This window comes from Orcinus orca, chromosome 4 (assembly GCF_937001465.1).
Source record: "Orcinus orca chromosome 4, mOrcOrc1.1, whole genome shotgun sequence".
NCBI lineage: Eukaryota > Metazoa > Chordata > Mammalia > Artiodactyla > Delphinidae > Orcinus > Orcinus orca.
The window spans coordinates 44,089,978-44,116,567 of NC_064562.1; the positions used below are offsets into that span (position 1 = coordinate 44,089,978).

Here is a 26,590-nt window from a genome sequence, read left to right on the forward strand (position 1 = left end):
TTGAACCCAGGCTCTCGGCAGTGAAAGCGCAGAGTCCTAACCACTGGACCGCCGGGGAATTCCCAATAATAATTCTTGATATCCATTACCTTAAGTCTTCTAGTTTTGTTATTGTTCTTCAATGTTGTGATGGCTATTCTTGGGCCTTCTTATGATTGTAAGAATTTTAGAATTAGCTTGTCAATTTTCATAAAAAATTTTTTAGAATGTCAATTGAGATTTCATTGAACCTGATCAATTTGAATAGAATTGACATCATTAAAAAATTGTCTTCTCATTCATGACTCTGCTATATGCCTCCATTTATTTAGCTATTCTTTCATTTCTCTTAATATTTTGTAATATTGTTTGTAGAGGTTTTACACATTTTTGTTATATATAATCTTATATAGTTGATCTTTTTAAAATGATATCATTTAAAAATTAGCATTTTCACTTTGATACTGAGATATAGAAATATGATTGAGTTTGTTTACTGACCTTGAATCCAGTGAGATTATTGAAATCACCTATTAATTTTGATGGTTTTACCCTGTCCATTCTTTTGAGTTTTCCATTTACATAACCATGTCTTTTGGAAAGAATGACAATTTTACTTCTTCTTTTACTGTGTTTATATCTTTCATATATTTTTTCCCTTTTGTTTCTTTTTTTCTCAATTTATTAAGTTTGCTCAGACTTTTTATTCAGGGTAGAATTGAAGTGTCCCATTTCTGATATCTGGAGGAAAGCTTTCAATATTTCACATGTGATATGATACTTTCCGTTTTTGTTTTGTTTTATAGATTTTTTTATCAGATTAAGGAAATTCCCTTCTATTTCTAATTTACTAAGTGTTTTTTTTTAAATTTAAAACTCATATACAGGTGTTTAATTTTATCAAATACTTTTTCCTCATACAATAAGATTTTGCTATGTATTTTTCTCCCTTATTCTTTTCATGTGGTTAATTACATTAATTTTCAATCTGGTCTAGACTTGTTTGTTTTTGACTTTTGTACCTATCTTCATTAGGAATATTAACCTTTAATTTGTCTTTGTTGTAATATGGGTTTTTGTTATTAGGCTATTCTGACACTCTAAAATAAGTTGGGAAAAATTTCTTTTTTCTATTTTCTGGAAAAGATTATGTAAGATTAATAATTTTTATCCTTGGGCTTCCCTGGTGGTGCAGTGGTTGAGAGTCTGCCTGCCGATGCAGGGTACATGGGTTCATGCCCCGGTCGGGGAGGATCCCACATGCCGCAGAGCGGCTGGGCCCGTGAGCCATGGCCGCTGAGCCTGCGCCTCCGGAGCCTGTGCTCTGCAACGGGAGAGGCCACAGCAGTGAGAGGCCCACGTACCTCAAGGAGAAAAGGAAAAAAAAATAATAATAATTTTTATCCTTAAATGTCTGGAAAACTTAATGGTAATGTCACCTTGGTCTAGAATTTTCTTTGTGGGATAGTTTTTATTTCTTTATTGCTAATCCAATTTTCTATTTTTTTCTTATATAAGATTTGATATGCATATTTTTCTAGGAAATTTTCATTTAATCTAAATTTTTAAAATAGTTGTTCATACTGTCCACTCATTTTTCCTATCTGTAATATCTATAGTGATGTCCCTTTTCTCATTTCCAACACTGTTAATTATCCTTTCTCCCCAACCCCCCATTTGCCATGAATTTTTTGGTTCTATTTGACTCTTCAAATAACCTATTTAGGGCTCTTTTGATCTTCTTCATTGCACTTTTTTCTTTCTGTGTTATCTGTTTCTATTTTGTTATTTCCTTTTCCCTTTTTTGAGCTCAATTGCTTTTCTTTTTCTAGCTCTTTGAGATAGACACTTAGTCATTCATTTTTAATCTGTTTTCTTTTGTGATGTATCTATTTAATACTGTAAGTTTTCCTCTTAGTATTGATTTAACTGCATCCTACAAGTTTTGATAATCACATTTTTATCATTTATTTCAAAATATTATCTGACTTCCCTGTGATTTAATCTTCCTTTGATCAATGAGCTGTTCAGAAATATATTACTCAGTTCTCAAACATTTGAGGATTTTCTGATTATTTTTGTTACTGATTTTGTTATTGATTTCTAGCTTAAATTTTTAGCTTCTATTGTTTGCAAAGAATATACTCTGTATTATGCAATCCTGTGAAATTTGTTAGGTTTGATTTACAGTCCCCATAAGGTCAGTTTTCGTGAAGGTTCCACGTGTACTTGAAAAGAATGTATATTCCGAATTGGTTGAATACAACCTTTAAAATAGCTATTAGGTCAAGAGATTAAGTAAAGTTTGATAATCAAGAGTTTAGATCTTCTATCTTCTAACTAATTTTTGTCTGCTTATTCTATTATTTCTTAGAGAGATATTTTAAATCTCTCAAAGTGATTGTGGATTTGTCTATTTCTTCTTTTAATTTTGTCAGTTGTTTTTTTGTCAAGTTGATGGTATCTAACTAGAGGGATACACATTTAGAATATATGTATTTTCCTGAACATATCAATATAAAATATTCCTCTTCATTTCTAGAAATAATGTCTTTCTTTAAAGCCTACTTTCCTGTATCAAGGAAAATTTTCTTTATACAGGCATACCTTGTTTTGTTGTGCTTCACTTTACTGCACTTTTTTTTTGTGTGTGTGGTACGCGGGCGTCTCACTGTTGTGGCCTCTCCCCTTGTGGAGCACAGGCTCTGGATGCGTAGGCTCAGCGGCCATGGCTCATGGGCCCAGCTGCTCCGCGGCATGTGGAATCTTCCCGGACTGGGGCACGAACCCGTGTCCCCTGCATCGGCAGGCAGACTCTCAACCGCTGTGCCACCAGGGAAGCCCTACTGCACTTTAAGATATTGCATTTTTTACAAATTGAAGGTTTGTGGCAACCCTATGTCCAGCAGATCTATAGGCACCCCATTTTTCTGACAGCATTTGCTCACTTCATGTCTTTGTGTCATGTTTTTGTAATTCTCACAATATTTTAAACATTTTCCATTTTTACTGTATTTGTTATGGTGATCTGTGATCAGTGATCTTTGATGTTACTACTATGACTTGCTGAAGGCTCAGACGATGGTTAGCATTTTTTAGCAAAAAAGTATTTTTTAATTAAGGAGTGTACATTGCTTTTTAGACATAATGCTATTTCACACTTAATAGTCTACAGTATAGTGTAAACATAACTTTTATATGCATCTGAGAAACCAAAAAATTTGTGTGACTCACTTTATTATAATATTTGCTGTATTGTTGGGATCTGGAACTGAACCCAAAATATCTCTGAGGTATGCCTGTAATTGGTGTTTACATAGTATATCTTTTTCTGCCTTTTTACTTTGAACTTTTCTATATCATTATCTTTAAGGCATACCTCTTATAAGCAACATATACTTGGTATTTTCTTTTTTATTTATTTATTTTATCAGTCTGACAATCTGGTCTTTTAATTGGGGTATTTATTACATTTATATTTAATGTAAATACAAAATATTTGGGTTTAACATTAACATCTTACTATTTGTTTCTTATTTGTTTCATTTCTTTGGTTTCTTTTTCTCTATTTTCTTTCCATTTTCTTGAATTAATTAAATACATACTATTATTCCATTTTCTCTTCTAGTTAAACATTCTATGTCTAATCTTGTAGGGGTTACCCTAAATTGTAACATGCATCCTTAACTTGTTCAATTTCCAATATAGATTAGTGCTTTTAAATTATGTTAACTAACTCCATTTACTGACCATGCAGTTTTGGCTGTTTGTTTTCACACATTTTGTTTATCACATATTTCAAACTGTACAAGGTATTATTATTACTCTTTTATAAAGATGAGCTTCCTTTAGTCACCCAGATATTTACTTTTCCCATTCTTTCTTTCTTCTAACATCTACTAGTTTCCATCCAGGATCATTTTCCTTCTCTGTTAAGTCTGTTGCCAATGGAATAACATTTTGAAAATATATTCATTTTGCTCTCATTTTTGAAGGCTGTTTTCACTGGGTAAAGATATTGGAATAGGCACTCTGAAGCACTTTGAAGATATTCCACTGTCTTCTGGTTTCCATTATTTCTGTTGAAGAGTAAGTCAGTCCTGTTGTTGGTTGTTTGAAGGTAATATGTCTGTTTTCTCCAGCTGCTTCATAGATTTCTCTTTTTGTATTTCAATAATTTGACTATGATGGGACTAAATAATTTTTAATGTATATATTTTGTTTGGAGTTTATTGTCTATGGCTTGATACATTTTCATTGATTTAAGAAAATTCTTGAATATGTTACCTTCATGTATTGTTTCAGGCCAATTCTTTCCCTTTCTTTGGTGGTCCAGATTACATATATGCTCAACTTCTCTATCATGCCATATGTGTCTCCTGTGTTTTGTTTTGTTTTTGTTTTTATTGTTCTATTTTCTGTCCTAGATCTTCTCCAGTCTTCCATCTGGATATATTCTACCTGCCCATATTCAGTTTGTAATCATTTTCAGCTGTGTCTTATCAGATTTTAAACCCATCTATTGAGGTCCAAGCTTCAGATATTGTATGTTTCAATTCTAGAATATCTACTTGATTTTTAAAAAGGTTCATGTTCTCTGTTGACATTTTCTATTTTATCCTTGATTTTCTTAAACCTATTATAGTTGTACTAAAGTTTGTGCTTGATACATACAATTTTTTTAATCTACTGTGGGTCTGTTTCTATTGTTTTTTTTCCTCTTGGTCTTCAGTCATTTGATCTTTTCTCCTGGTATGCCTGTTAGTTTTTGATATCATGCCAGATACTCCTTATGGAAAAATTATAGAGAAAATTTGAGTCCTAGATTTTGTGAACATCCTACAGAAAATATTCACCTTTGCTTCTCACAGGCAGTTAAGCAGGGGCAAATAATTTTAGCCAAAATAGGAATAGTTTCAAAGTTGGTTTGGGACTCTTTTTGCCTGTTTTTTGTTAGTCTTTACTTCCAGTTTACAGCCCTTTAGATGTCCCATCTGAAATTCTGAGTGTTTACCAGGATCCTCTTTCATGGTGTGTCTTGAACACTGACCTGTGTCTTCCCAATCCTTTGAGACTGCCAAAACTCTGCTTCATGCTGCCTACAAATCAATAAATGCCTTGAAGGAAAAAGCAGAGGTGAATGTCAAATTCATGTTCTCTTGTTGATCATCATTCATCAAGCTGTTGCTAAGTTGATAGTTCTCCAATGCCGTCAAACAGATTTGTAAATATATATTTTAATCAACTTTTATACTTGTTTTGTGTGAGCAGGGAGAGTTGTGCTTATAATAGCTGGTCTATATCATAGTTATAGGAGAAGTTGCAAACTTCATACTCTTAATCACTGCTGTATGCGGCTTTGTAAACAGAAAATTCCAGACAAGACCCACTCCTCTAAGTATTTATGATTTAGTTTGGAGAAAACCTCATAGAGAGAACTCTTTTCTTTCTTTCTTTTTTAAATATATTTATTTATTTATTTATTTGGCTGAGTTGGGTCATCATTGCTGCACACGGGCTTTTCTCTAGTTGTGGCGAGTGTTGTTGTGGTGTGCGGACTTCTCATTGTGGTGGCTTCTCTTGTTGCAGAGAGACTCTAGGCATGCGGGCTTCAGTAGTTGTGGCACGTGGGCTCAGTAGTTGTGGCTCATGGGCTCAGTAGTTGTGGCTCACGGGCTCTAGAGTGCAGGCTCAGTAGTTGTGGTGCATGGGCTTAGTTGTTCCACGGCATGTGGGATCTTCCCAGACCAGGGCTCGAACCCGTGTCTCCTGCACTGGCAGGTGGATTCTTAACTACCATACCACCAGGGAAGTACTAAGCACTCTTTTCTAATAGAATATTACAATGTGTTTATGGACTAAACTAAATTAAGAGGATCTGGGAACTCTTTGAGGCTATGGGCCATGCTTTACTAATTTTTATGTCTTAAGTATTTGCTTGATAAATTTGATGAGTTGGATGGACATGAAAACGAGTACTCTAGGAGTTTAGGGTAGAACAGAAGGATTGTGTGAGCTACTGTATCCGGGTAGAGTTGAATAGGTCATAAGGGGTTTCTTGGTAGATGTCTAATGTTTGGGTAGGTTGAGGGGAAAGGAAGCTAAATTCAAGGAGAAAACATGTGCCAAGCCTGAAGGTAAAGCTGGCAAGCATAGGAGACAATGAGGAGACCAGTCTAACTGTAACAAAGGATTTGTGTTAGGGAGTAAGTGCTAGATGGATAGAGTTGGAGGCATATGGTGGGAAATGGGGAATCCAGATTGTGGGAAGTTGATTGTCTTCCATGGCAAAAGGGTTTTCATAATACTTCCATGGAATGTTAATAGAAGTTAAGCCAAAAAAAAAAGAAATAAATAAAGAAGACACTGAGGTTTGGGAAACATTGGTTTAAACAGATTTGTTTACTGCAAGATTTCTTTGAACCTTTAAACTGTGCATGCTGAATTTCCAAAATTGTTTAAACTCAGCAAACTTTTGATTATAAAAGAACAGTGATTCTTGGAACATATTTTGGGAAATTGGGATATGTGGGCATTGAGGAAACTCTTGCTGGAATGTTACACTAGCATGAAAGACTCATGAAATCTGGAACTTTTATGATATTGTTCACAGTTCTACCCTTGAGAAGAATATCTTGCAAAAGTATTTTCTCGGTATATCTTAATTGAATGAATTGTTGGTTTTAGTGGATGAAGGAAGAATGAGATCAGGGTGAAGTCAAGATGAATTTACCAATGTGAAGCTGATAGTGTGGTATAGGATGGACTGCAGGGGGAAGAGGCTAGAAGCTGAAAAACCAAAAAGGAAGCTGTTAAAATTATCCAGACCTAAGATTTTTTCTTGGACTTGGTGACCCTTGAAAATGGAAACTAAAATGGATAACAGTGATATTTTGCAAAGAGAATTGACAAGACATAGTGATAGATTAGATGAAGGAGGAAGGAAGTTCTCAAGGAACCCAGAGAGTTCAGATGGCTCTGAGGTTGATGGAGTAGGGAAGAAGGAATTTCTGTACAAGACTTTGTTCTGTTTCCTTCATGAAGCCTAATGATTTGATAGATAGAATCATAAAGTATCTAATTCCATGAACTTTTACCTTGTGTTTGAGAACTTTTTTTTTTTTTAATTTAGCCGCGCCACCTGGCTTGTGGGATCTTAGTTCCCCAACCAGAGGTCGAACCCAGACCCCAACAGTGAAAGCGCTGAGTCCTGAGTCCTAACCACTGGACCACCAGGGAATTCCCTTGAACACTTTCTGTGTAGAAAAGATCACAAGTTTTTAAACAGCAAAGCTATGTATGGGAGAGAGTTTGAATGAAAAATACAGGAAAATACCCATATTTTAAAAGAATCACACTGAATTTGAGTGAAAGCAAATATATTGTGCAAAGATTCTGACTTAGGCAACTTTTCTTCCAGCTCGTAATTCTATGATATCTACATATAAATTATGCTAATTAGAACATTAGAAATTTAAGGTGATGCAGATTAGTCAATTATTTTGAGCTACTTCTTTTCCAAAAGAAACTGGAGTGTTCTAGGATTACCAACAAGTGGTCTTCTGATTTGGGGAGTGAATAGGCTGGGAGGTTGGAAATGTAAGTTCTGTCTAGTCTAGACGTACTAAGAGTCAAAACATAGGCAAACCTGAACTATCACCATCACCCGCTATGTCTGATCAAACCTTATGAGTCCCAAGGGAGCTGACTTCTCCACCTCGGAAGGAGCAACAGATGGAATGGAAGCAGCACAGACTTCAGACTCAGACTTAGATTTAAATCCTAGGGGAGGATATGTTGCTTCTTAGCTTTTAGTCTACTTATCTATAAAGTCGGAATAGTCATGTCACAGGATAGTAGTGAGGATTAAATAAGATATAAAAGGACTAGCACTGTAGGAATTAGGCACGCGTGTATACATCAGTGAATGAATACTGTGTTATAGTCCCTTAGGTACACCTTCTACCTACCAACCAGACCTGCTTCCCATCTAAAAATCATATGTCCATTAGTATTGCATCTAGGGACCTTGAAGGTTGCTACCTTTGTGATGATGACAATTAAGAGTGATGATAAAATTGATTTAATAATGATTTTACCAGAAAAAAATATTCAAAACTGTTTTCAAAGGATTTCCAAGTAAAGTATGGTAGTTCTAAGGGTCAGGTGTTGGTGGGGCTAGAAAAAAATTTTTTCCTTGCTGGGAAAGTTGTAAATACATAGGTAGTAATATCAAGAATAAAAATGAAGTGACTCTAAACAGCAAATCACGGTTTTCACTAATTGTAACCAACATCTTCTTTCCATTATACCAGTGAGAAGAAGCTCATTACAGATGCCCTTAATAAAAATCAATTTCTGAAGAGACTGGATCCTCAGCAGATCAAAGACATGGTGGAATGCATGTATGGGAGAAACTACCAGCAAGGGAGTTACATTATTAAGCAAGGAGAACCAGGAAACCATATCTTTGTACTGGCAGGTGGGCTTCACAGATTTTTCCAGTCAACATATAATAAATATTTGCCTATAGTTTAATGATTTTTTGCAAACATTTAGAAAAATGCAAAATTGGTTGCTTTATTTGTAGAAAACATAACAGATTGAGCTCATAGAATAGTAACCTTGTTGATCATGTTGCTAATACTTAATATTTACAGAATGCTTTCTCTATGTCCAGCGTCCTACTGAGAACTTAATAGAAAGATCTCATTTCAACTCACCGACTCTGTTAGGCAAGTGCTACTATCTTCATGTTACTATGTGGACTGTGTCACAGAGAGGTTAAGTAACTTACCCAAGGCCACACAGCTCATTAGTGGTGGAGGTAGAGTGCAAATTTAAACAATCTGATTAGAGAGTCCATACTTTTAATCACAGTGCCACTCACTCAACATATACAAGACGGTGTTTCAGAGTATTCAAAACTGCTGCTTGTGTTGACCTTTTTCCATTGTTGTACCATGGAAAAGAAAACAATTATTTTTGTGACTTTGTAAAATATTTTCGTTATATACCAATGATTTCAAAAGACAATTTAGGTACATTTAACCAACAGATAAGTCAAATGGAATGCCTTAAGGTTAAAGCTGGTGTTTTTAGAACCATTTAAATGGCTTCCTCCATACATGATCCCTTGAACATGCTTCCATGCTGGGTAGATTATAATGGTTAGATAGGAAAAGGATTTATTTCTCAAATGCTTATCAAACACATAAATCTTATACTGGAATTCAACAACTTTTTTTTAGATATAGAAGCAAGAAATCATCTGAACAAGGCTTACAGTTATTGAAGGCCCTGTCAAATTCTGAATTGACCCCAATTTTTGAGTTTTAGGGAAAAAAGTTAACTGGCTTGTTCAGAGGTAGTGGTAACCTGGGATGTGCTGTGGCGTTTTATTTTGCACTGTAGGTCCTGACGATCTAAGCAATGCTTTATAAACTTTATAATTTTTTTTTTTTTTTTGCGGTACACGGGCCTCTCACTGTTGTGGCCTCTCCCGTTGCGGAGCACAGGCTCCGGACGCATAGGCTCAGCGGCCATGGCTCACGGGCCCAGCCGCTCCGCGGCATGTGGGATCCTCCCAGACCAGGGCACGCACCCGCGTCCCCTGCATCGGCAGGCGCACTCTCAACCACTGTGCCACCAGGGAAGCCCATAAACTTTATAATTTTTTATTGATGGCCAACTATGGTCAAAGCCCAGTGCTGAGTTCTGAGAGAGACACAGGTGAATAAGACATGATTCCCATGGGAGGTTACATTCTGGTAAGTGGCCTGCAACTTTAGACAAATCCTTGTATAGCAAGGAGGGGTAAAAAGAATCACAGAAACTAAGAAACAAAGTTAAGCAATGCTTAACTTTGTTTCCTTGAGGCCTTAGGTGTGGAGCAGAAGTTGCCTATCCAAACAAGTGAATACACATCTATTGACAGCGTATAAAAGATTGTTTTCTCTATTTTGATTCTTTAAACATGCCAGTTGCATAATTATTAGTGTATTATTTGCCACATACGTCTTTGTAGACGTCCTTAAAACTATAGTCATCCTCAAGTAATTATTCTCCCCAAGAAGTGAATTACAGTCTTAATTTAGCCAGCCTTCAAGTTTTAGGGACAGGTGACCCAGAGCAATTTCCCCCTCTTTCAACTTTTCTCTTGGCTCTTTCACTTCTACTTTAGCAACACTAGAACATTCTGGCAAGAGAAGATAGGGCATTAAGTCAACCAATATTTAGGAAACCTGCAAGGAAAGATGAGAAACTCATGTCAGCTCATCTTGTTCTTTGCCAGCAACTCTGGTGAAAGGCTTGGGGAGAGAAGGGTTTGAACAGAAGTCAGTATCAATATAGTTATGGAAGTCAGGGCTATAGCACACATGGAAATGAAAATTGGATGCTTTCTTATTTGAATTAATTATGATGTTATCTAAGAATTGAATTGTGTGATTTAATTGATCGAGCAAATTAGTTTGTTAATTCAAAATCTCCCCTTTATAAAATAGAGCAAGAATAGCAAATAGTAAAAGCATATTTAGCTTAAAGTTTTGGTATTCCATATAATTGTTCAGTGTTGCTCAAGTCCCATGTGCCATAACGAATTAGAAAAAAACTTGAAATGCATAAAGTTCCATGATACTAACTCAACAGTGAAGCTAAGTAGTTTTGACGGAATAGAATTTAATTATAATGAGAAATTATTAAATTGCATAACTAATATATAAGATTCGGAGCCAAAACAGAATTTATTTCTTACTAGAATATAAGTTCTAACAGGATAAATATTTTTTCTGTTTTGTCTACCCTATCTTTCTTTCACCTGGGCTAGTTCCTGGCACAGCATAGGTATTCATATCAGATGCACTGAATGAGTGGTTGGACGGAGATGACCCAGAGCTACTTAGTGGTGAATTAGGAGAAGGAAAGACCAGTTCTTCAAGGGAAAGAGAAATAACCCCACCATTTTCTTCCTCTAAAAATATAGGTCTTTTTTGCAAAGCTTTTGATTAGCTAAGGTTTTATTTGCATTTGTTTGAAGGGAAAAGAGAAGAGAATTGCCAGGGCAGAAGCATGGTGAGGAAGTTGCCTCTCCCTTCCCCCAAACTCTGCTTAGCCAAAGATTGGTGTCAAGCACTCTTCTTTTTCTTTTTTATGAATTTAATTTTTAGAGCAGTTTTAGGTTTACAGCAAAATTGATAGGGTGGAACAGAGATTTCCCATATACCCCTGCCTCCCCACATCCACAGCCTCTCCTGTTATCAGCATCACTCACCAGCAAGCTACAGTTTTTTTGTTTTTGTTTTTGTTTTTTGCGGTACGCGGGCCTCTCACTGTTGTGGTCTCTCCCGTTACGGAGCACAGGCTCCAGACGCGCAGGCTCAGCGGCCATGGCTCACGGTCCCAGCCGCTCCGCGGCATGTGGTATCTTCCCGGACCGGGGCACGAACCCATGTCCCCTGCATCGGCAGGCGGACTCTCAACCACTGCGCCACCAGGGAAGCCCTGTGGCTTGTCTTTTAATTCTCTTCTTAGTGACTTCATTTATTAATGCATTTCAATGAATGAGGGCTTAGGCAACAAGCAAGGCACGGTGAAGTAACGTACCCAAGGTCACATGGCCAAAGACTAGTCAGAGCCAGGTGGCCTGACTCCAGGGCCAGCATACTTCTCAGTTATGACAAGTTAGTCCTTCCGCCAGTGTGAACACCTGTGCTGTGTTTTCAAGACGTACAGTGATTGTTGTGTTCCTTGTGCAAGAGAAGTAGTTTCATGTGCTACATTTTTCATGGGGTAGAATGAATTTTAAATGAACCACTTGCCATCCACTGCTTCAGGAAAGAGCTTTGTAACAATCACAATAATAATAATATGGGATTTCGTTTGTTTGTTTTTGTTTTTTGTGGGTTTTTTTTGGCTGCACTGCACAGCATGCGGGATGTTAGTTCCCCGACCAGGGATAGAACCTGTGCCCGCCTGCAGTGGAAGCGCAGAATCTTAATCACTGGACTGCTAGGGAATTCCCAATAGCTAACACTTACATGGCATCTACTATGTGCTAGCCATGGATCTGTGATCTTACCTGTAGTAACTTATTTACTTCTCACAACTGTATGAAGTAAATATTACTAATATTATCCCCATTATTGATGAGGAACCCAGGCAGAGTGGGTAAGTCTTCAGGCTAATCAGCTAATAGAGAGTGGGCTTCAGTCTGCATTCTTAACCACTTTATTATAATGAGAATCATAATATATCTTACCTGTATGCTTTGTATACCTTCTGATTGTTTTTTTTTTAACTTATGGAATCCAGGTGGATTTTGATTACTTGTGTTTTCTTACATTCTACTTGATAGAGGGTCAACTAGAGGTGTTCCAAGGGGAGAAATGGCTATCATGCATTCCTATATGGACAACGTTTGGGGAACTAGCCATTTTATACAACTGTACAAGAACTGCCTCTGTGAAAGGTAACAGGAGATGAAATGCTGTATTTTTTAAATTGTTACACAACGTTAAAGATAACCTAAGACACTGTTGCATCCTGAGTCTTTTTGTCTCCCGTTGTGCCCCATATGCTCTTATTAATAGAAAGACTATGCTTATAAAAGGATTTATATTGAAGCCCTTGTCTAAATGATTCAAGCTTAAAAAGATCTTTCCATCAGATACCTGTATATAAAATATGAGTATGGATTTAAACAGAATTGATTCCAGTATTTGCTATCATTGCCACTTCAATTTTGTATTATGTAGACATTTGCCTTTGGCTCATCCAGCATGTTTGCTTTCTATTCTCCATAAGGTTCTGACCATATTACAAACCAGAAAATTTAATTAAACCAATAAATGTGTATAAATATCAAAAAGGATATGAATTAATTAATGAGAGTTTTCATGAGTGACTTTTGGGATTAGTTCAGTTGCTTCTCCTTAGGGTTCTTGTTTTTATCGACTTTATTCATGGTAATATCAGGTTTTCTTCTGAATTACTTAGATGTGGTGTTTCTCAGAGTTTGGGACGAGGTTATGTGTGTCAGCATTGTTGCAGTATTTGATAAAAATGCAGATTCTGAGGCTCCACTCCAAATAATCTCTGACAGTGGGACCCAGGGATCTCTATTTTTAACAAGAATGTCAAAATAATTCTAATTCACTCTAAAGTTTAGTAAACCAGAGATTTTGATTTTGATCTCTTCTGTAGGCTCTCATCACTCCTTTAAAAAATATCTTACTACCATAATTTCATACAGATTTTTTAGAGCTGCTACTTCTGTTCTTCTTCCTTTTTAGATTTTATTCTTGATTTTAATGTCTTTCCTATGAAAACGTTGTCCCAAAAACTGTCTTGCATAATTTCTTTGAAAATGATTTTATATATTTTATGTAAAAGTAACCATAGAGATTCTTAAAATATATTGGCTCCTGTTAGCAACAGTGTCTAAACAACATAAAAAGACATAAAAACAGACTCACACGCAGAGATCTTTAACTCTCAGTTCTCTGCTTGTGAATTCTTCACTCTCTGATTAGCTACAGGCTGGCTGGCTTTCTTTTGTATCACAGCACAAATCTAAAATACCTCCTGATGATGTAGTGTGTAATTAGGGATTGCAAACTAATTTTAATATCATCCTAAGCAAAACATAATTAGAATGGAAATCTTTTGCTGCTCACTTTCAAATCATCATTTATTTCAAAGCCAAAAATGATTTTATAAAATTACCTACTCTTTACATCACTACTTCCTTCCATTTGCATGCTTAAATAATGCATTGTCCAAGAAATATCATTTTATGAGAGTACATGAAAAATTTATTGATTAACATGTTGGAATGTTTTCTTAATCTAAGAGCTAAACAATATTTTATTATTTTCTTGATTTTTCTAAAGCTATTACCAATGTTAAAACATGGGCACTAGATCGAGAGGTATTCCAGAATATAATGAGAAGGACAGCTCAAGCCAGAGATGAAGAGTACAGAAACTTCCTAAGAAGGTAAGAATAACACGTTGGTGGCAGAAAGAGCAGAAGGTGGTATAGCCATATTGTGGATATGTTGGTTTTATCAGAGTAATTATTTTACTACAATCTTTCTTATTTAAACATTTTCCATATGATTAAGCCAAAGGAACAAAAGAATTCTCTTGCAGTAAATGACACTATATATATGAAGAATTATGTTTCATTCCCATTAGCCTTGTTCACTGATTTATTTCTCTTGCTAATTTTGCCCTTGTGTTGATGGAGTCATTGCACATAGTATAGAATAATGTGCATAAAATCCTAAAATATTCACTTGGGTTGCTCAGTTGACTTTGAAAGATGTCCTATAATTTGGAAGTAGATAACAAAAAATAATGCTTTGCTTAGAATAATATTAAAATAAATGATTTTACTATCCTTACTTGCTTTACCTGAGACGTTTTTTCTCATTGGCATAGCCACGCCATCTTCCAAAATACTATTATTTGCAGCAAATTAACTTGCCAAAAATGTTATTATGCTTGCTATCACGACATGGATCCTTGGAACATACACATTTTGTCAACTGTTCTGAACCCCCAACAACTTGGACGCATCAAATTACAGAGAAACAAGTACCTATGTAACTGAAAAGGTCAGCTACACATTAAAAACATTTTTTTTTGGAACGTATAAGTTCCTTATTTAAACTATTTCTGTGTCTTTTGTGGGAGATTTGACAGTCTCTGAAACTGCAATACATACTGTAATGAAATGTAACCTTGATAAGTGGTAATAACAGTAAAATATTCTGTGGTTTCCAAAAATAAATTCCAAGTTCTTTTTAAGTATAGTGACTTTATCTTGCATAACTAGCCTGCAAAGTCAATGATTTTAGGGCTGTGCTGTGCCTGTCATGTAGTGAGGACTCAGTGAATATTGAATGAAGGCATTGTTAATCAGTAGAACATTGCAGACATTGAGGTTTTTCAAATGGACTCTTGCTGATTTACTTTCCCGGAAACAATAATGACTCCTGGAAGAGAGCTGCAGTAATGACAAGAAGGTGCCTTACCTATATGATAATCAGTGCCTTAACCATCATGTTATGGGGTCTACCTGAGTATAGGTAATCTCAAAATCCAGCAACTGAGCAATGCAGGTCAGTATTTAAAGCTAATAAACTGCACTTATGCAAGGGCCAAAAAAGGATACATAAATAAACCGGTGCCCATGGGTTGCATCATGTTTGAGATAAAACCTGAGCCACTAGGTTTTCCCTTGGAGTCTAGTGCGTTCTGCCTTAGTGGAGGGAGCTCAGAGAATTTACTAGTACAGGTTCCTTCCCTCCTTTTCTTCTTTTTGGTATCTCATTCATGCATTCATTCATGCATTATTGCCAGGGGTAAACATTGTGGATTCAGTGGTGAACAAGATAAACCTGATCTCTGCCTTCATAGAGGGGAGACAGACAAAAGATTTTTTCTCATATCAATTTCCTCACCAATCCCCAAAGGTGATAGGCTTACAGGAGAGAATTTTCACTAACGCTACAGCGCCCAGTTTGGACCCGAAGTAGAACTTTCATGACAGGCATGTGTTAGTCAATTAAACCAAAGGAACAAAAAGTATTCCCTTTTCTTCTATATGCCACTATATAGAAAAAAGTTCTGGTTAACCCTTTTACCTTTTCATCCATAAGGAGACACATTAGAGAAATACATTTCTCTTCGTTTCATAATATACAGTAAGCTCTTTTCCATTTACATCTTTTTATTATGAAGTATCTGACATGTATCAAAGGATACATAGTACATATGTAAGTTTTAATGACATAATAACAAAGTGAGCCCCATCAAGCCACGGGCCCAGCCTAAGTAGAAAGTTAGCAATGTTGTTGGCATTCTCATTTGTTCCCCTATGTCATTTTCTAGCCTTCCTCGGGATACCTCCTCTCCTTGGAGTAGTCTGTATTCTGAAGTTTGGTAATCGTAACCTTGCTATTCTTTATTATTCTGCCTGTAGCTTGGTTTAACCTTTTTTTTTTTTTTTTTGCGGTACGCGGGCCTCTCACTGCTGTGGCCTCTCCCGTTGCGGAGCACAGGCTCCGGACGCGCAGGCTCAGCTGCCATGGCTCACGGGCCCAGCCGCTCCACGGCATGTGGGATCTTCCCGGACCGGGGCACGAACCTGTGTCCCCTGCATCGGCAGGCGGACTCTCAACCACTGCGCCACCAGGGAAGCCCCAGTTTAGCCTATTTTTGAACTTTACAAAATTGGTGTTATTTTTGCAAGTCAGTTTTTTCACTCAATACATTTTTTAAGGTTCATCTACTTGGTTAGTGCAGTCATTTCTCCTGTTGTAGAGTTCTGTTATCTGACTCAACCACAGTTCATATATCTGCTCTCCCATTGGGCATGTTCCAGTGTTTTGCAATTACAAGTGATTCAGATGCAGACATTCTTAGACCCAGCTCCTGGCTACATGCCTCCTGGTCCTTGTGTTCAAGAATGAGTCTAGAGCTCTCTTTTCAAAACTCAGATCCAATCATGTATTTATGGAGATGCATCATTTTTTCCTTAGGAGTGTCAAATTTTAGATGGTAAGAAAGAAGTATCTATCTTATAGAAATTATATCAACAGTCCTGATTGAAAATGGGTAAAGTAGAAATTTCTCTCAAAGAACAATTTAATCATACTGATGGGTTAATCATACTGAGTGGAATTTTTTTTTTTTGCGGTACGCGGGCCTCTCACTGCTGTGGCCTCTCCCGTTGCGGAGCACAGGCTCCGGACGCGCAGGCTCAGTGGCCATGGCCACGGGCCCAGCCGTTCCACAGCATGTGGGATCCTCCCGGACCGGGGCACGAACCCGTGTCCCCTGCATCGGCAGGCGGACTCTCAACCACTGTGCCATCAGGGAAGCCCCTGAGTGGAATTTTTTATATTTTTTTCAAACAATTTCAGTATTCTGTCATTCTCTGTATATTATTATTATCTGTAAAAATGTTCCTATTACATGCCTCTGGCTACCATTAATTTTAAAAGACAGTACAATATGACTAATAATCAAGATCATTTCCATGCTAATTCCTACATTCCCTCCTGGATTCAGTCTTTACTTAATTACAAGGATTTAGATGAAAATCTGATTCTCCTCTGGAAGCAGAGGTCCTCATCCATGCTAATAAAAGAGATATTGAGATGTGGAACACATTTCTGGATGTGATTCACTTCGTAAGCCAACAACAAATGTAATTTTTTTTTCTCCAAAGAAACAAAATTTGATTTTTTTCCTTTCATGGGGTCTTACTATTTTTATTTATTTACCTGTGATAAATGTCTGCTGTTATATGTAATTATATAATTTCAATGTATCTGAAATTCGGTTATTTATGTGTGATATATTTGGAGGTTTACTTTGGAAAAATTAAAGTGCATTATATTTTTTAAATGCATGCATGAATCTATGTAGAGGTGTATATTTATAGTTTAATTCATGATGATAATTAAATAAAGGTTTCTTTTTAATTTTGCAGTGTATCCTTGCTGAAGAATTTACCTGAAGATAAATTAACCAAGATCATTGACTGCTTGGAAGTGGTAAGAAATTTTAAAGTAAAAACTATATTTCATTAAAAGATTATATGATCTAGTCATTATTAGCACTGTAAATGATTAAAAAGGAAAAGATGGTGATCACCAGTCCACAGAGACCAGGAGCCTTTTTCTATTGTGAAAACTCACACTGAATTAAGGGGCTGGGGTGGGGTTCAGGGACTCTTCTGAAATATATAAAAGAAAATTGGATTTGCATGTGTAAAGTGACATTTGATTTACATATTTTAATCTTTTTAGTATATTTTATAAAACTAATCTGCCTCACTCAAGAGGCATTTGATTTTCTGCAATTAACATCACAATCCCTTACAGAGTTTTCGTAGTATGAAGGAGTCAGTGATGCATAATTAGGTAATGGAGTAGAGAAAGGGTATATTGGGACTTTCGTGAACAGGCTTCTGAATCAAGGTATGAAACATTCCATACTTGAAAACTCTAGGCTATGAAGACTTTAAAGAAAAAAAAAAATAACAAAAAAACCCTGTACTTAAGAAGCACTTTACCTATTTTAACATCTAGGGAAAAATGGCGTATTGGAACGTGTTCAAAAATTCATATTAGGCATCACGCTGATGGTTGGTTCTTGTCCAAGACTAGTCAAGTCTTTTTGTGAATAATGCTTTTATGATATGTACCTTGGATTCTAATAATTTTCATTATATGAAAACCTCTTCAGAGATTAATATTCAAAGTAAATAACCTCTGTCTAACTTTTTTTTGGTGTGTGTCGGTCAATTTCATTGAAACCAAATTGCTTTTCGGGAATTTAAAGGAGGTAAGGAATAGTAAAGGAGTCAGATGTAGACTTTAAGATTTTATAAAGCTATTCTCAGTGGGAGACAAAAAATGCCCTGCAAGACTGATTGTTGACAGATTCATGCCTCTGTCAATCTCAATATACAATGTAAACTAATACCTGTTGAGAAGGGAGCACCAACCATTTTATCCTTAAGTGTAAGTGACACCAGTAATGTTTCCATTTACAATTCATGGAACCCATCCAGCAGTTTATCAAGGACAGGCCATGATGACACAGTGCCTGGCCTTGTGTCCCCAGAGCGTTCAGATATGAAGTCATTTTCAAGAGGACTGCTTGCCCTGCATCTCTTGGGATTTTCTCAGTGTAACATAACCCAATCACAGATGTTACAAATTAATAATTCATCCTAATTTCTGAGTGTTTTTTTTTAAAGCTGGAGAGGCCCTATATTTTTTTGTTAACCGAGGAAATCTGTTTTTAATATAACACTAATAGAGTAGATTCACCAGAGGGGAATTCCATGCTGACAGAAAATATTAAAATTTAGTATCATTAAAAATAAATGGTAAATTAGACATATTTATAGTAGCCACAGGCAATAGCTACAGAATATATAGATGGGGGCTCCAACCTAGTATTAATTAACACACAATTCGAATTTGAAAGTCTCATCTTTTAAAACACCCTAGAAGGCTTTATTATATATTAGCATTTGCAAACAGCAGCGTGGTTTATAAAGGGCTCTTTATTCATACCTGGCAAACAAATGTGTCTCTGTAATGTGTGAAAATTCACAAATTCGAAAGTGATTAACAAGGGAGTAATGGGATCTATTTAGCGCTAAGAAAAGCACATAATTTACCAGCATAGCTTGGACTAATGACCCATCAACTGGGTCCTGACCACAGCCAATCACTAATGCATTGGAGTTATGACAGAGCACCTGCTGAGTTCCAGGGCCAGCTGTCCCACAAACTGGCTCCATAATCTTTGAGAAAAACAGGCTGAATCTGGCATGCTATTTAGGAGTTGATTTTGGGTGGTTTTAAGTTTTTGTGCAGGGGGCGGGGAGGGAGTATCAGAATTTCCCATCACCAAGCAGTTGTTCTGATGTGTTTGTTAAGACTTTGGTTTGTTGAAGTCCTAGACCACATGGCCTGAATGTGCAGTGTTCCAACAGCATTTCTTGCTTTAGCATAAATCACCCAAAGTATTCAGTTCTGGAGGCAGACATTGCCTTTAAACCTCTTCTCGTGATCTAATGGGAAAAGGAGGGTGAGAAAAGTAGCAACACATTCACTGGTGTGCTTTAAGAGTTAACTAATGAACACCCTAAAGCACGACACAGATTCCAAATGCAGTGTGACTATTAATGATAATGAAAATGACAATGTGACTTCTGTACCTGGCAGTTGGGTAGTACGGAAGACAAGAGGGGGAAGAGTTTCTGTTCCCACTCTTGGTGAGAGATCCGGGAGGCCCGGGATTTGACTGTGTGGTGGATCAAAACGTTACGGAACTCTTTGTTACAGAGATTTAGTGTTTGACCCAGTGACCCTCTGCACTGCCACTCTGACATGGCATCTTTCATGAAACTGGAGCTCTAGTGGGAGTGGGACTGGGGTAGGGAATGTGAAATGTCCTTGTCCTTAATCAGATCACCAGTGATGTTGATTAAAATGCAGATTCCCAGGTACTACCTCACACTTACTGAATCAGAAACTCTGGGGTAGGGACCCAGAAATCCACATTTTAACAACATGATTCTTTTTTTTTTTTTTTAATTTGTGGTACGTGGGCCTCTCACTGCTGTGGCCTCTCCCATTGCGGAGCACAGGCACCGGACGCGCAGGCCCAGCAGCCATGGCTCACGGGCCCAGCCGCTCCGCGGCATGCGGGATCTTCCCGGACCGGGGCACAAACCCGTGTCCCCTGCATCGGCAGGCGGACTCTCAACCACTGCGCCACCAGGGAAGCCCAACAACACGATTCTTAAAGTTTAAAGTTATGAATTGAATACATATATTTAGGGTTTGCCATAGTCTGCCTCATTAGTCACAAGTTTTCCATTTTTCATCGTTTTTTGAAAGTCTAGTCTTCCTTTCTTATAGTTCCTGCTAACACTTGCATAAGCCAGAGGGTTTTTCCCATTTTAATGGTTACATCTAGAACCATAAAAAAGTTGAGATAATTGTGGATTTTGCCAGTTTAGGGACCTGTTAATTAAAGGGGGAGTGCAGCTAGGTGTCCTAGAAAGTTAGCTAGTCCAAAGTCTGGAGATTAAGGTTTATGGTCAAGCGTCTGTCCCTCGCAGCTGTCAGTTAATTGTGGTGGGCATCAGGGTCACCTCATCTATAAAATAAGGGGGTGCTGGGTCACATCTGTACGGGCTGTCTCAGTGTTTCAGTTACAAAATTCTATACAGTTGGCTCACCCAAATGGAGGAATTTCTGTTGATTTTCATTTTGTAGGCTCCAGTTCCTTGGAAATAAGCAATCAGATGCTAAAATTATGCTGGAATGGTTGATAGGGTCCACCTAATCCAGGTGTGTTTGCTTTAAAATTTCTAAGGTGTTTTAACTACTGTACTTGGACAAACAAAAATAGCTGGTAGCAAACCCCAATAAATGTATACAGTTTTTTAAACAATCAACTTAGGGACATGGTCACATGATGCAGGGTTTGTGTGTGTGTGTGTGTGTGTGTGTGTGTGTGTGTTTGTGTGTGTGTGATCATACATCTGACTGTGTATCATCAATTCTTCTTTGTGATGAAGATTGCTAGCCGCACACTAAGGAAACTAAGGAAATCATAGGCTTGCTTCTTTGTCTTTGTCCTCCATCACCTTAGATTTTAATTCTGGTTTCATATATTCTATTTACAGGCACTCAGGCTCTATCTATCATTTTGCTAGCTATCACAGAATGAGCATTTTCTTTACATGAAAAACTCTTTCCATCTTTAGCAATTTCTGATGTATGGTTTTCTTCTTCTTCTTTTTTTTCCAGTGTATGGTTTACTTTTAACCTCTATCTCTCAGTCTGCCCTGGAATTGATTTCCTAAGTTTCCTTTTGGCCATATACTAAGTACCTACTCTCAGTGTTTCTAGATATCTTCTTTTAAATCATCTTTTTCAGACTGTGGGACACAACTCATTAGTAGGTCATAAAATCAATTTAGAGGAACACTTTAAAAAAATATCAGGGTAGTAAGCATAAGTATTGTTCAGATATGTTTCAGATTTATACAAATGTGTGTGTGCGTGTGTGCATGCTCACGTGTGTATGTGAGTGTATATATAAAATATGTTTCTTACTGTAGGTCAGGGTAAAAACTGCTTGAAAACCATCGCTTTACAGGGTAGGGTCTATGGCTTCTTGGTCCTCTAAGGGACCCCTTTGCAATGTAACCACAGGACAATAAACCACACTGTTTGAAGTTCTCTTTTTGGTGTTGGTGACCACCCTGGCTAGACTGGCTGTACTCCCCAGTTGACAAACACTGGCTAGTGTGGCATCGTAGCCAGTACTTACCACTATATATTTATGGTCTGATCTACATCCACAGCCTTTTCTGATCTGTGAAGTTACTGTCAACACACTGCGAGGTATTATTTATCTTCCTCCCATGGTTTTGGGTGACAAAGACTCATCCCTGGGAAAAATACCACCAGGAAGCTTGCCCCTTAAGAAACAACAAAGCGCTTTCTCAGTGTTCCATTTCCAGCTTCTGCCTTTTGGCTTATCCGACTGACAGAAATTAAAGCTGCACATCTGCACAGACCAGAGGCTGTGTAATAACTGAAGAACAGCCTATAAGCAGTTCAAAAATTCTCCAGATTCCTTCTGCTCTGTCTGGGTAATGGGGACTGAGATTGAGATAGGAACAGGAGAGCCTGAGACCGCCTGAAACAGGAACGTCCACCGTGACACTAGCAGTTCTAGTAAAGAGAACTGAACATTAACTATATCATGAAGACCCCTGCACTGCAGCGTCATGGTCACTCACTTAACCTTTGCGGGTCACAGTCATCTGAATGGTAAAATCACACTTGAATCGAGTGAAGGTTTGTGATAGAGCTATAATGAGAAAAAATAGAGAGTTGGAGTAAGCAGCTTGTGATGTAGAAACTCAAAATATTATTTTCCGGGTAGAACAGAAGCATGTTTCTTGCTCACATAACAGTCCAGGGAGGATGGTCCTAGGTGGCTATGCAGAATCCTTCAGGAACCCAAGCTGATGGCTACTCTGCCATCTTCCACATGGTCCCTCTCCCAGGATTTCTCTGGGACATGCCGTTACAAATAGGGCACAAGTATGAAGGCATGTGTCTGGAATGGTTCATGGGCCTGGCATGGAAGTGGCATACGTTGCTTCTACTCAGACCCTTTTAGCTGGAAGTTAACCACATGGCCACAGCTAACAGCAGGGCGGCTGGGGAATGCAGTTTACCTGTGGAAGACATTGATGACCAGCTCACAGACTCTTTCGCAGGAATTAACAGTCACCAGGTGACTATCTCACTTAATCCTCACACATCCTTAGGTGTGGTAGGTCATACCATCTTAATTTTACAGAATAGGAAACTGAGGTCCAGAAGATTTAAGTAACATCTAAGCAAACCATTCTCAGCCTCCCCCTTAACATGGCAATCATTAATTGAGTATTTACTACATTTCAGGTGCTTTTAATGCATCAAAAATGAATTGTCTTTAATTGACTTATGGTGGTAGGCAAAAATGGACCCCCTCCAAAGTATCCACATCCTAAACACTGGAATGCATAAACGCGTTATGTTACATGGCAAAAGGAACTTTGCAGATGTAATTAAGGTTTGGGAGCTTAAAATAAGGGAGATTATCTTGGACTATCTAGGTGGGTCAAGTATTATTACACGGGCCCTTAAAAGCAGAGAATTTTCTCTGGCTGGAATCAGAGAGATGCAGCAGAAGTGGAAGTCAGAGAGATTCCAAGTGTATGAAGAATTTCATGTGCCCTTACTGGTTCTGAAATATCAGGGGCTCTGTGCAAGGACAGGAGAGAAGTCTCTGGGAGCTAAGGGGGCAGCCCCCAGCTCACAGCCATCAGGGAAATGGGACCTTATCCTACAACCGCAAGGAACTGAATTCTGCCAACAACCTGATTACAGTTGAAAGCAATTTTTTCCCCGGAGCCTCCAGAAAGGAACACAGCCCTACTGACACCTTGACTTCAGCCTCGAGAGACCCTGAACAGAGAAATTCAGGTGAACCACACCGTGCCTGGACTCTCTGTCCCACAGAAACTCAGATAATAAATGGGGGTAGTTTCAAGCCACTAAGTGTGTGTGGTTATTTGTTATAGCAGCAATAGAAAACTAATGTGCTTATCTTCTCTCAATCTTTGAGTATAAATATTCTTATTTGAATTTTCTGGATTGATGAAAGTGAAATTCAAAGCAGAACTGAGATTTGAATCTAGATTTCTGTGGCTTCAAAGTGCCTTTTCCCCTGAGATATTCTGCTTCCTTCCATGAGATGTTGAATGCCTTGTAAAATGTACATAGTGCTATGTAAATAAAAGGTAAGTTTATTAGTATTAGGAGTAATGTTTATTCCATAAATGTAAATATGTTTTAAGAGTAAATGACCAAAAAAGATACTGAACTATAGCAGACACAAAAGTAGTTTGTTTGGATTTTATTTTCAAGTCTAAAATAAAAATAAGAGAGAGCTATTGTGTTGTTCTTTATGCCTTTTACGAAAATTAAACAAGCCCATTTTTGTTTGTATAAATAATTAAGAGATCCATTTTAGTTCTATGACTTTGTGCCAATATCAAATTAAAGCAAAGTAGGGATGGAAAGTTTAATCCATCTTTTATTTTCTAAGACACTGAATTAATTTTTTGGTCTGGCAGGTGGAAGAATTACTTTTCCCTGACAAGAATTCTCTGATTACACTCACCTATATGAGGGAAACAAAGAAATAAGTGACAGTTTGGGATTTCATGAGGTTAAACTTTGTTGAAAAACAGAATTTACATGTAAAAATTCTAATGTCAACCTTTCATGATGATAAATCTTTGGAAAGAATCCATATGAAAGAGCTCCTTACTGTGTATGTAGAATTTTCCCAACCTTTGCTCTGAAAGAAATTAGGAATTGAGGCTGATATTCCTCATATCCATTGAGGATAATATTTTCAATTTATTAGATAATATTTGTCCTCTTTCTAAACTCTACCACCAGTTTCAGACTGTTGCAGATCACTGAACCGTTTGTATTTAGATTATTTGGGTGAAGCCCTCCTGCGGATCGGTGATAATTGCCTTGCTCTCGTTTCTTTGTGTCTTCAGTGTCCATGCTTGAAATTCAGTATTCCAGGTGAATTTTTTTTTCCATGAAAGATAAACATAAATGCAGATAAACAAGCAAAAGTCTCCTTACTTTTTTATGGTTTAAGACTACAATATTTAAGAAGATTACAATTACAATAAGCAAAAAAATAACAGAAACAGGTGTGGAATGCTCATTTCTAAGACACCAGGAGTTCTATTTCATTTGTGTCATCTGAACGTCTCCGCTGCATCTAACTTTTTCTTTTTCTCTTGTCCCCATAGGAATACTATGACAAAGGAGATTACATTATTAGAGAGGGCGAGGAAGGAAGTACATTTTTCATTTTAGCAAAAGGAAAGGTAACTATTAGTTAAAGCTTACTTAAAGTAAATCAAAGAATCATATCAAATCTGTTGGCCATAAACGCAGCAGTGTTCTGCATTGCAGCCCAAGTCCTCTGTCTGCAGTGAGCAGTTAAAGGACCTTCTGCTCAGAAGAGTCCTGGGGAAGCGGCGGGGGGCAGTCTGAGCACTGGCTTTGGGCCCACAGGAGACTTGTCTTGGGTTCCAGCTGATTTAGTAATTTCTTAGTGACCTTAGTCAGGTCACTTGGCTTTCTTTGGATGTCGTTTCATTGTGTATAAAATGACTGGATTATTTCTAATAATCCAATGAGTGTGTGATTCTTAGCCCAGGGGTCTAAGATCAAGGGCTGGAACATTTCCCCAACCCACTGATAAGACAAACAACAGGTGGAAGAGAATGAACTAGACAATTGAGGACAGAATGATCAGGCATCAAGCTGTAGAACAATATGGCTCAGAACTTCAATTCGTACACAGTTGCTCAAGTTGATTTAGATGCTGATGAAAATTTTACGCTAATATAGACAACAAATCTTTTTTTTAACTAGATGTTGAGTGGATAACATGTTGCCGGTTATTCCCAGCTTGACTCTTTACAATGTTCCTCAGAGACAAAAAGCATTTGTGGAATATTGATGGAAAGGATAAAATCTTGAGCACCTGTGTCTATAAACTGTCAGATTTTCACATATGCTCTTTCTTCCATGGAAGAGTTTATCATCAGAGAATCAGACACTGCCCTTTGTAAACTACTTTTGTGGTTGAACTTTGAACTGGACCCCCAGTGACGGAAAAAAATTTTTTAACATAATAGTTGCAGAAACTCTTCAACACTCAGAACCACTTTTTATCATTTCTCCTCAACCTGGACCTCATACTTTGAAAGAATCCTGGTTAATAAACAAATTGCATTTATCATTTAAAAATTTTTAAATTTATTGTGATTTCCATAAGTGCTAACCAGAATTTCTAATCAGAATGATGCAGTCCTTCTTACCATGTTGAACTGGAATAATTCTAGCCACAAAAGGGAATATTGAAGTTTTTGTTTGGCTCTGCTATGGGGGTTCTTGAACCTTCCTGGGCTGTGGATCGCATTGGGACTGTCATGAAAGTTGTGGACCCTCCTCTATATCCACATTTTGCATTCAGTTTTAGAGGGTACACAGGAATCAACAAGTCACTCATGGACATAAGATTTAGAACTCTTGATACTCAGTCTTATTCGTGATTGATTTGTCAACTCCATTTGGCTTTTTGAAAAAATAAAGTTCCCACAGGACCATTATTATTTGCTTTGAGCATCCTTAGGAAGGAATAACTGGATTCATGTAAAAAATTATAACTTTGAGTCGTGAGGTTTGGATGGAGAAGCTTCCTCTTATAAAAGGTGGATTGTGTTCAATCACAGGATTTTCTAGTCCATCCAAATGAGGTGACTATAGTTAGATTGTCATAACTACTGCAAAATTAAAGTAAAGGCTTTGATTTTTCCTTATTGAGTCAAGTTTATACAGAACAGGAGGATCTGGTTGAATGGATATGTGTTCAGATTTTCCTTATTTTCTTCTCTCTCTCTC

At 37.4% G+C, this 26,590-nt stretch overlaps 1 protein-coding gene across 1 annotated transcript in view; it reads left to right on the top strand.

Moving 5' to 3' along the window:
• Window positions 1-26,590, top strand: part of PRKG2 (protein kinase cGMP-dependent 2) — an 88,206-nt gene that overhangs the window by 12,922 nt on the left and 48,694 nt on the right. Inside the window, exons 2-6 of the mRNA XM_004280156.3 lie at window positions 8,295-8,461; window positions 12,335-12,448; window positions 13,872-13,977; window positions 17,485-17,548; window positions 24,928-25,005. Of these exons, the coding sequence (XP_004280204.1) occupies window positions 8,295-8,461; window positions 12,335-12,448; window positions 13,872-13,977; window positions 17,485-17,548; window positions 24,928-25,005 (529 nt within the window). The remainder of the gene's footprint in view (window positions 1-8,294; window positions 8,462-12,334; window positions 12,449-13,871; window positions 13,978-17,484; window positions 17,549-24,927; window positions 25,006-26,590) is intronic.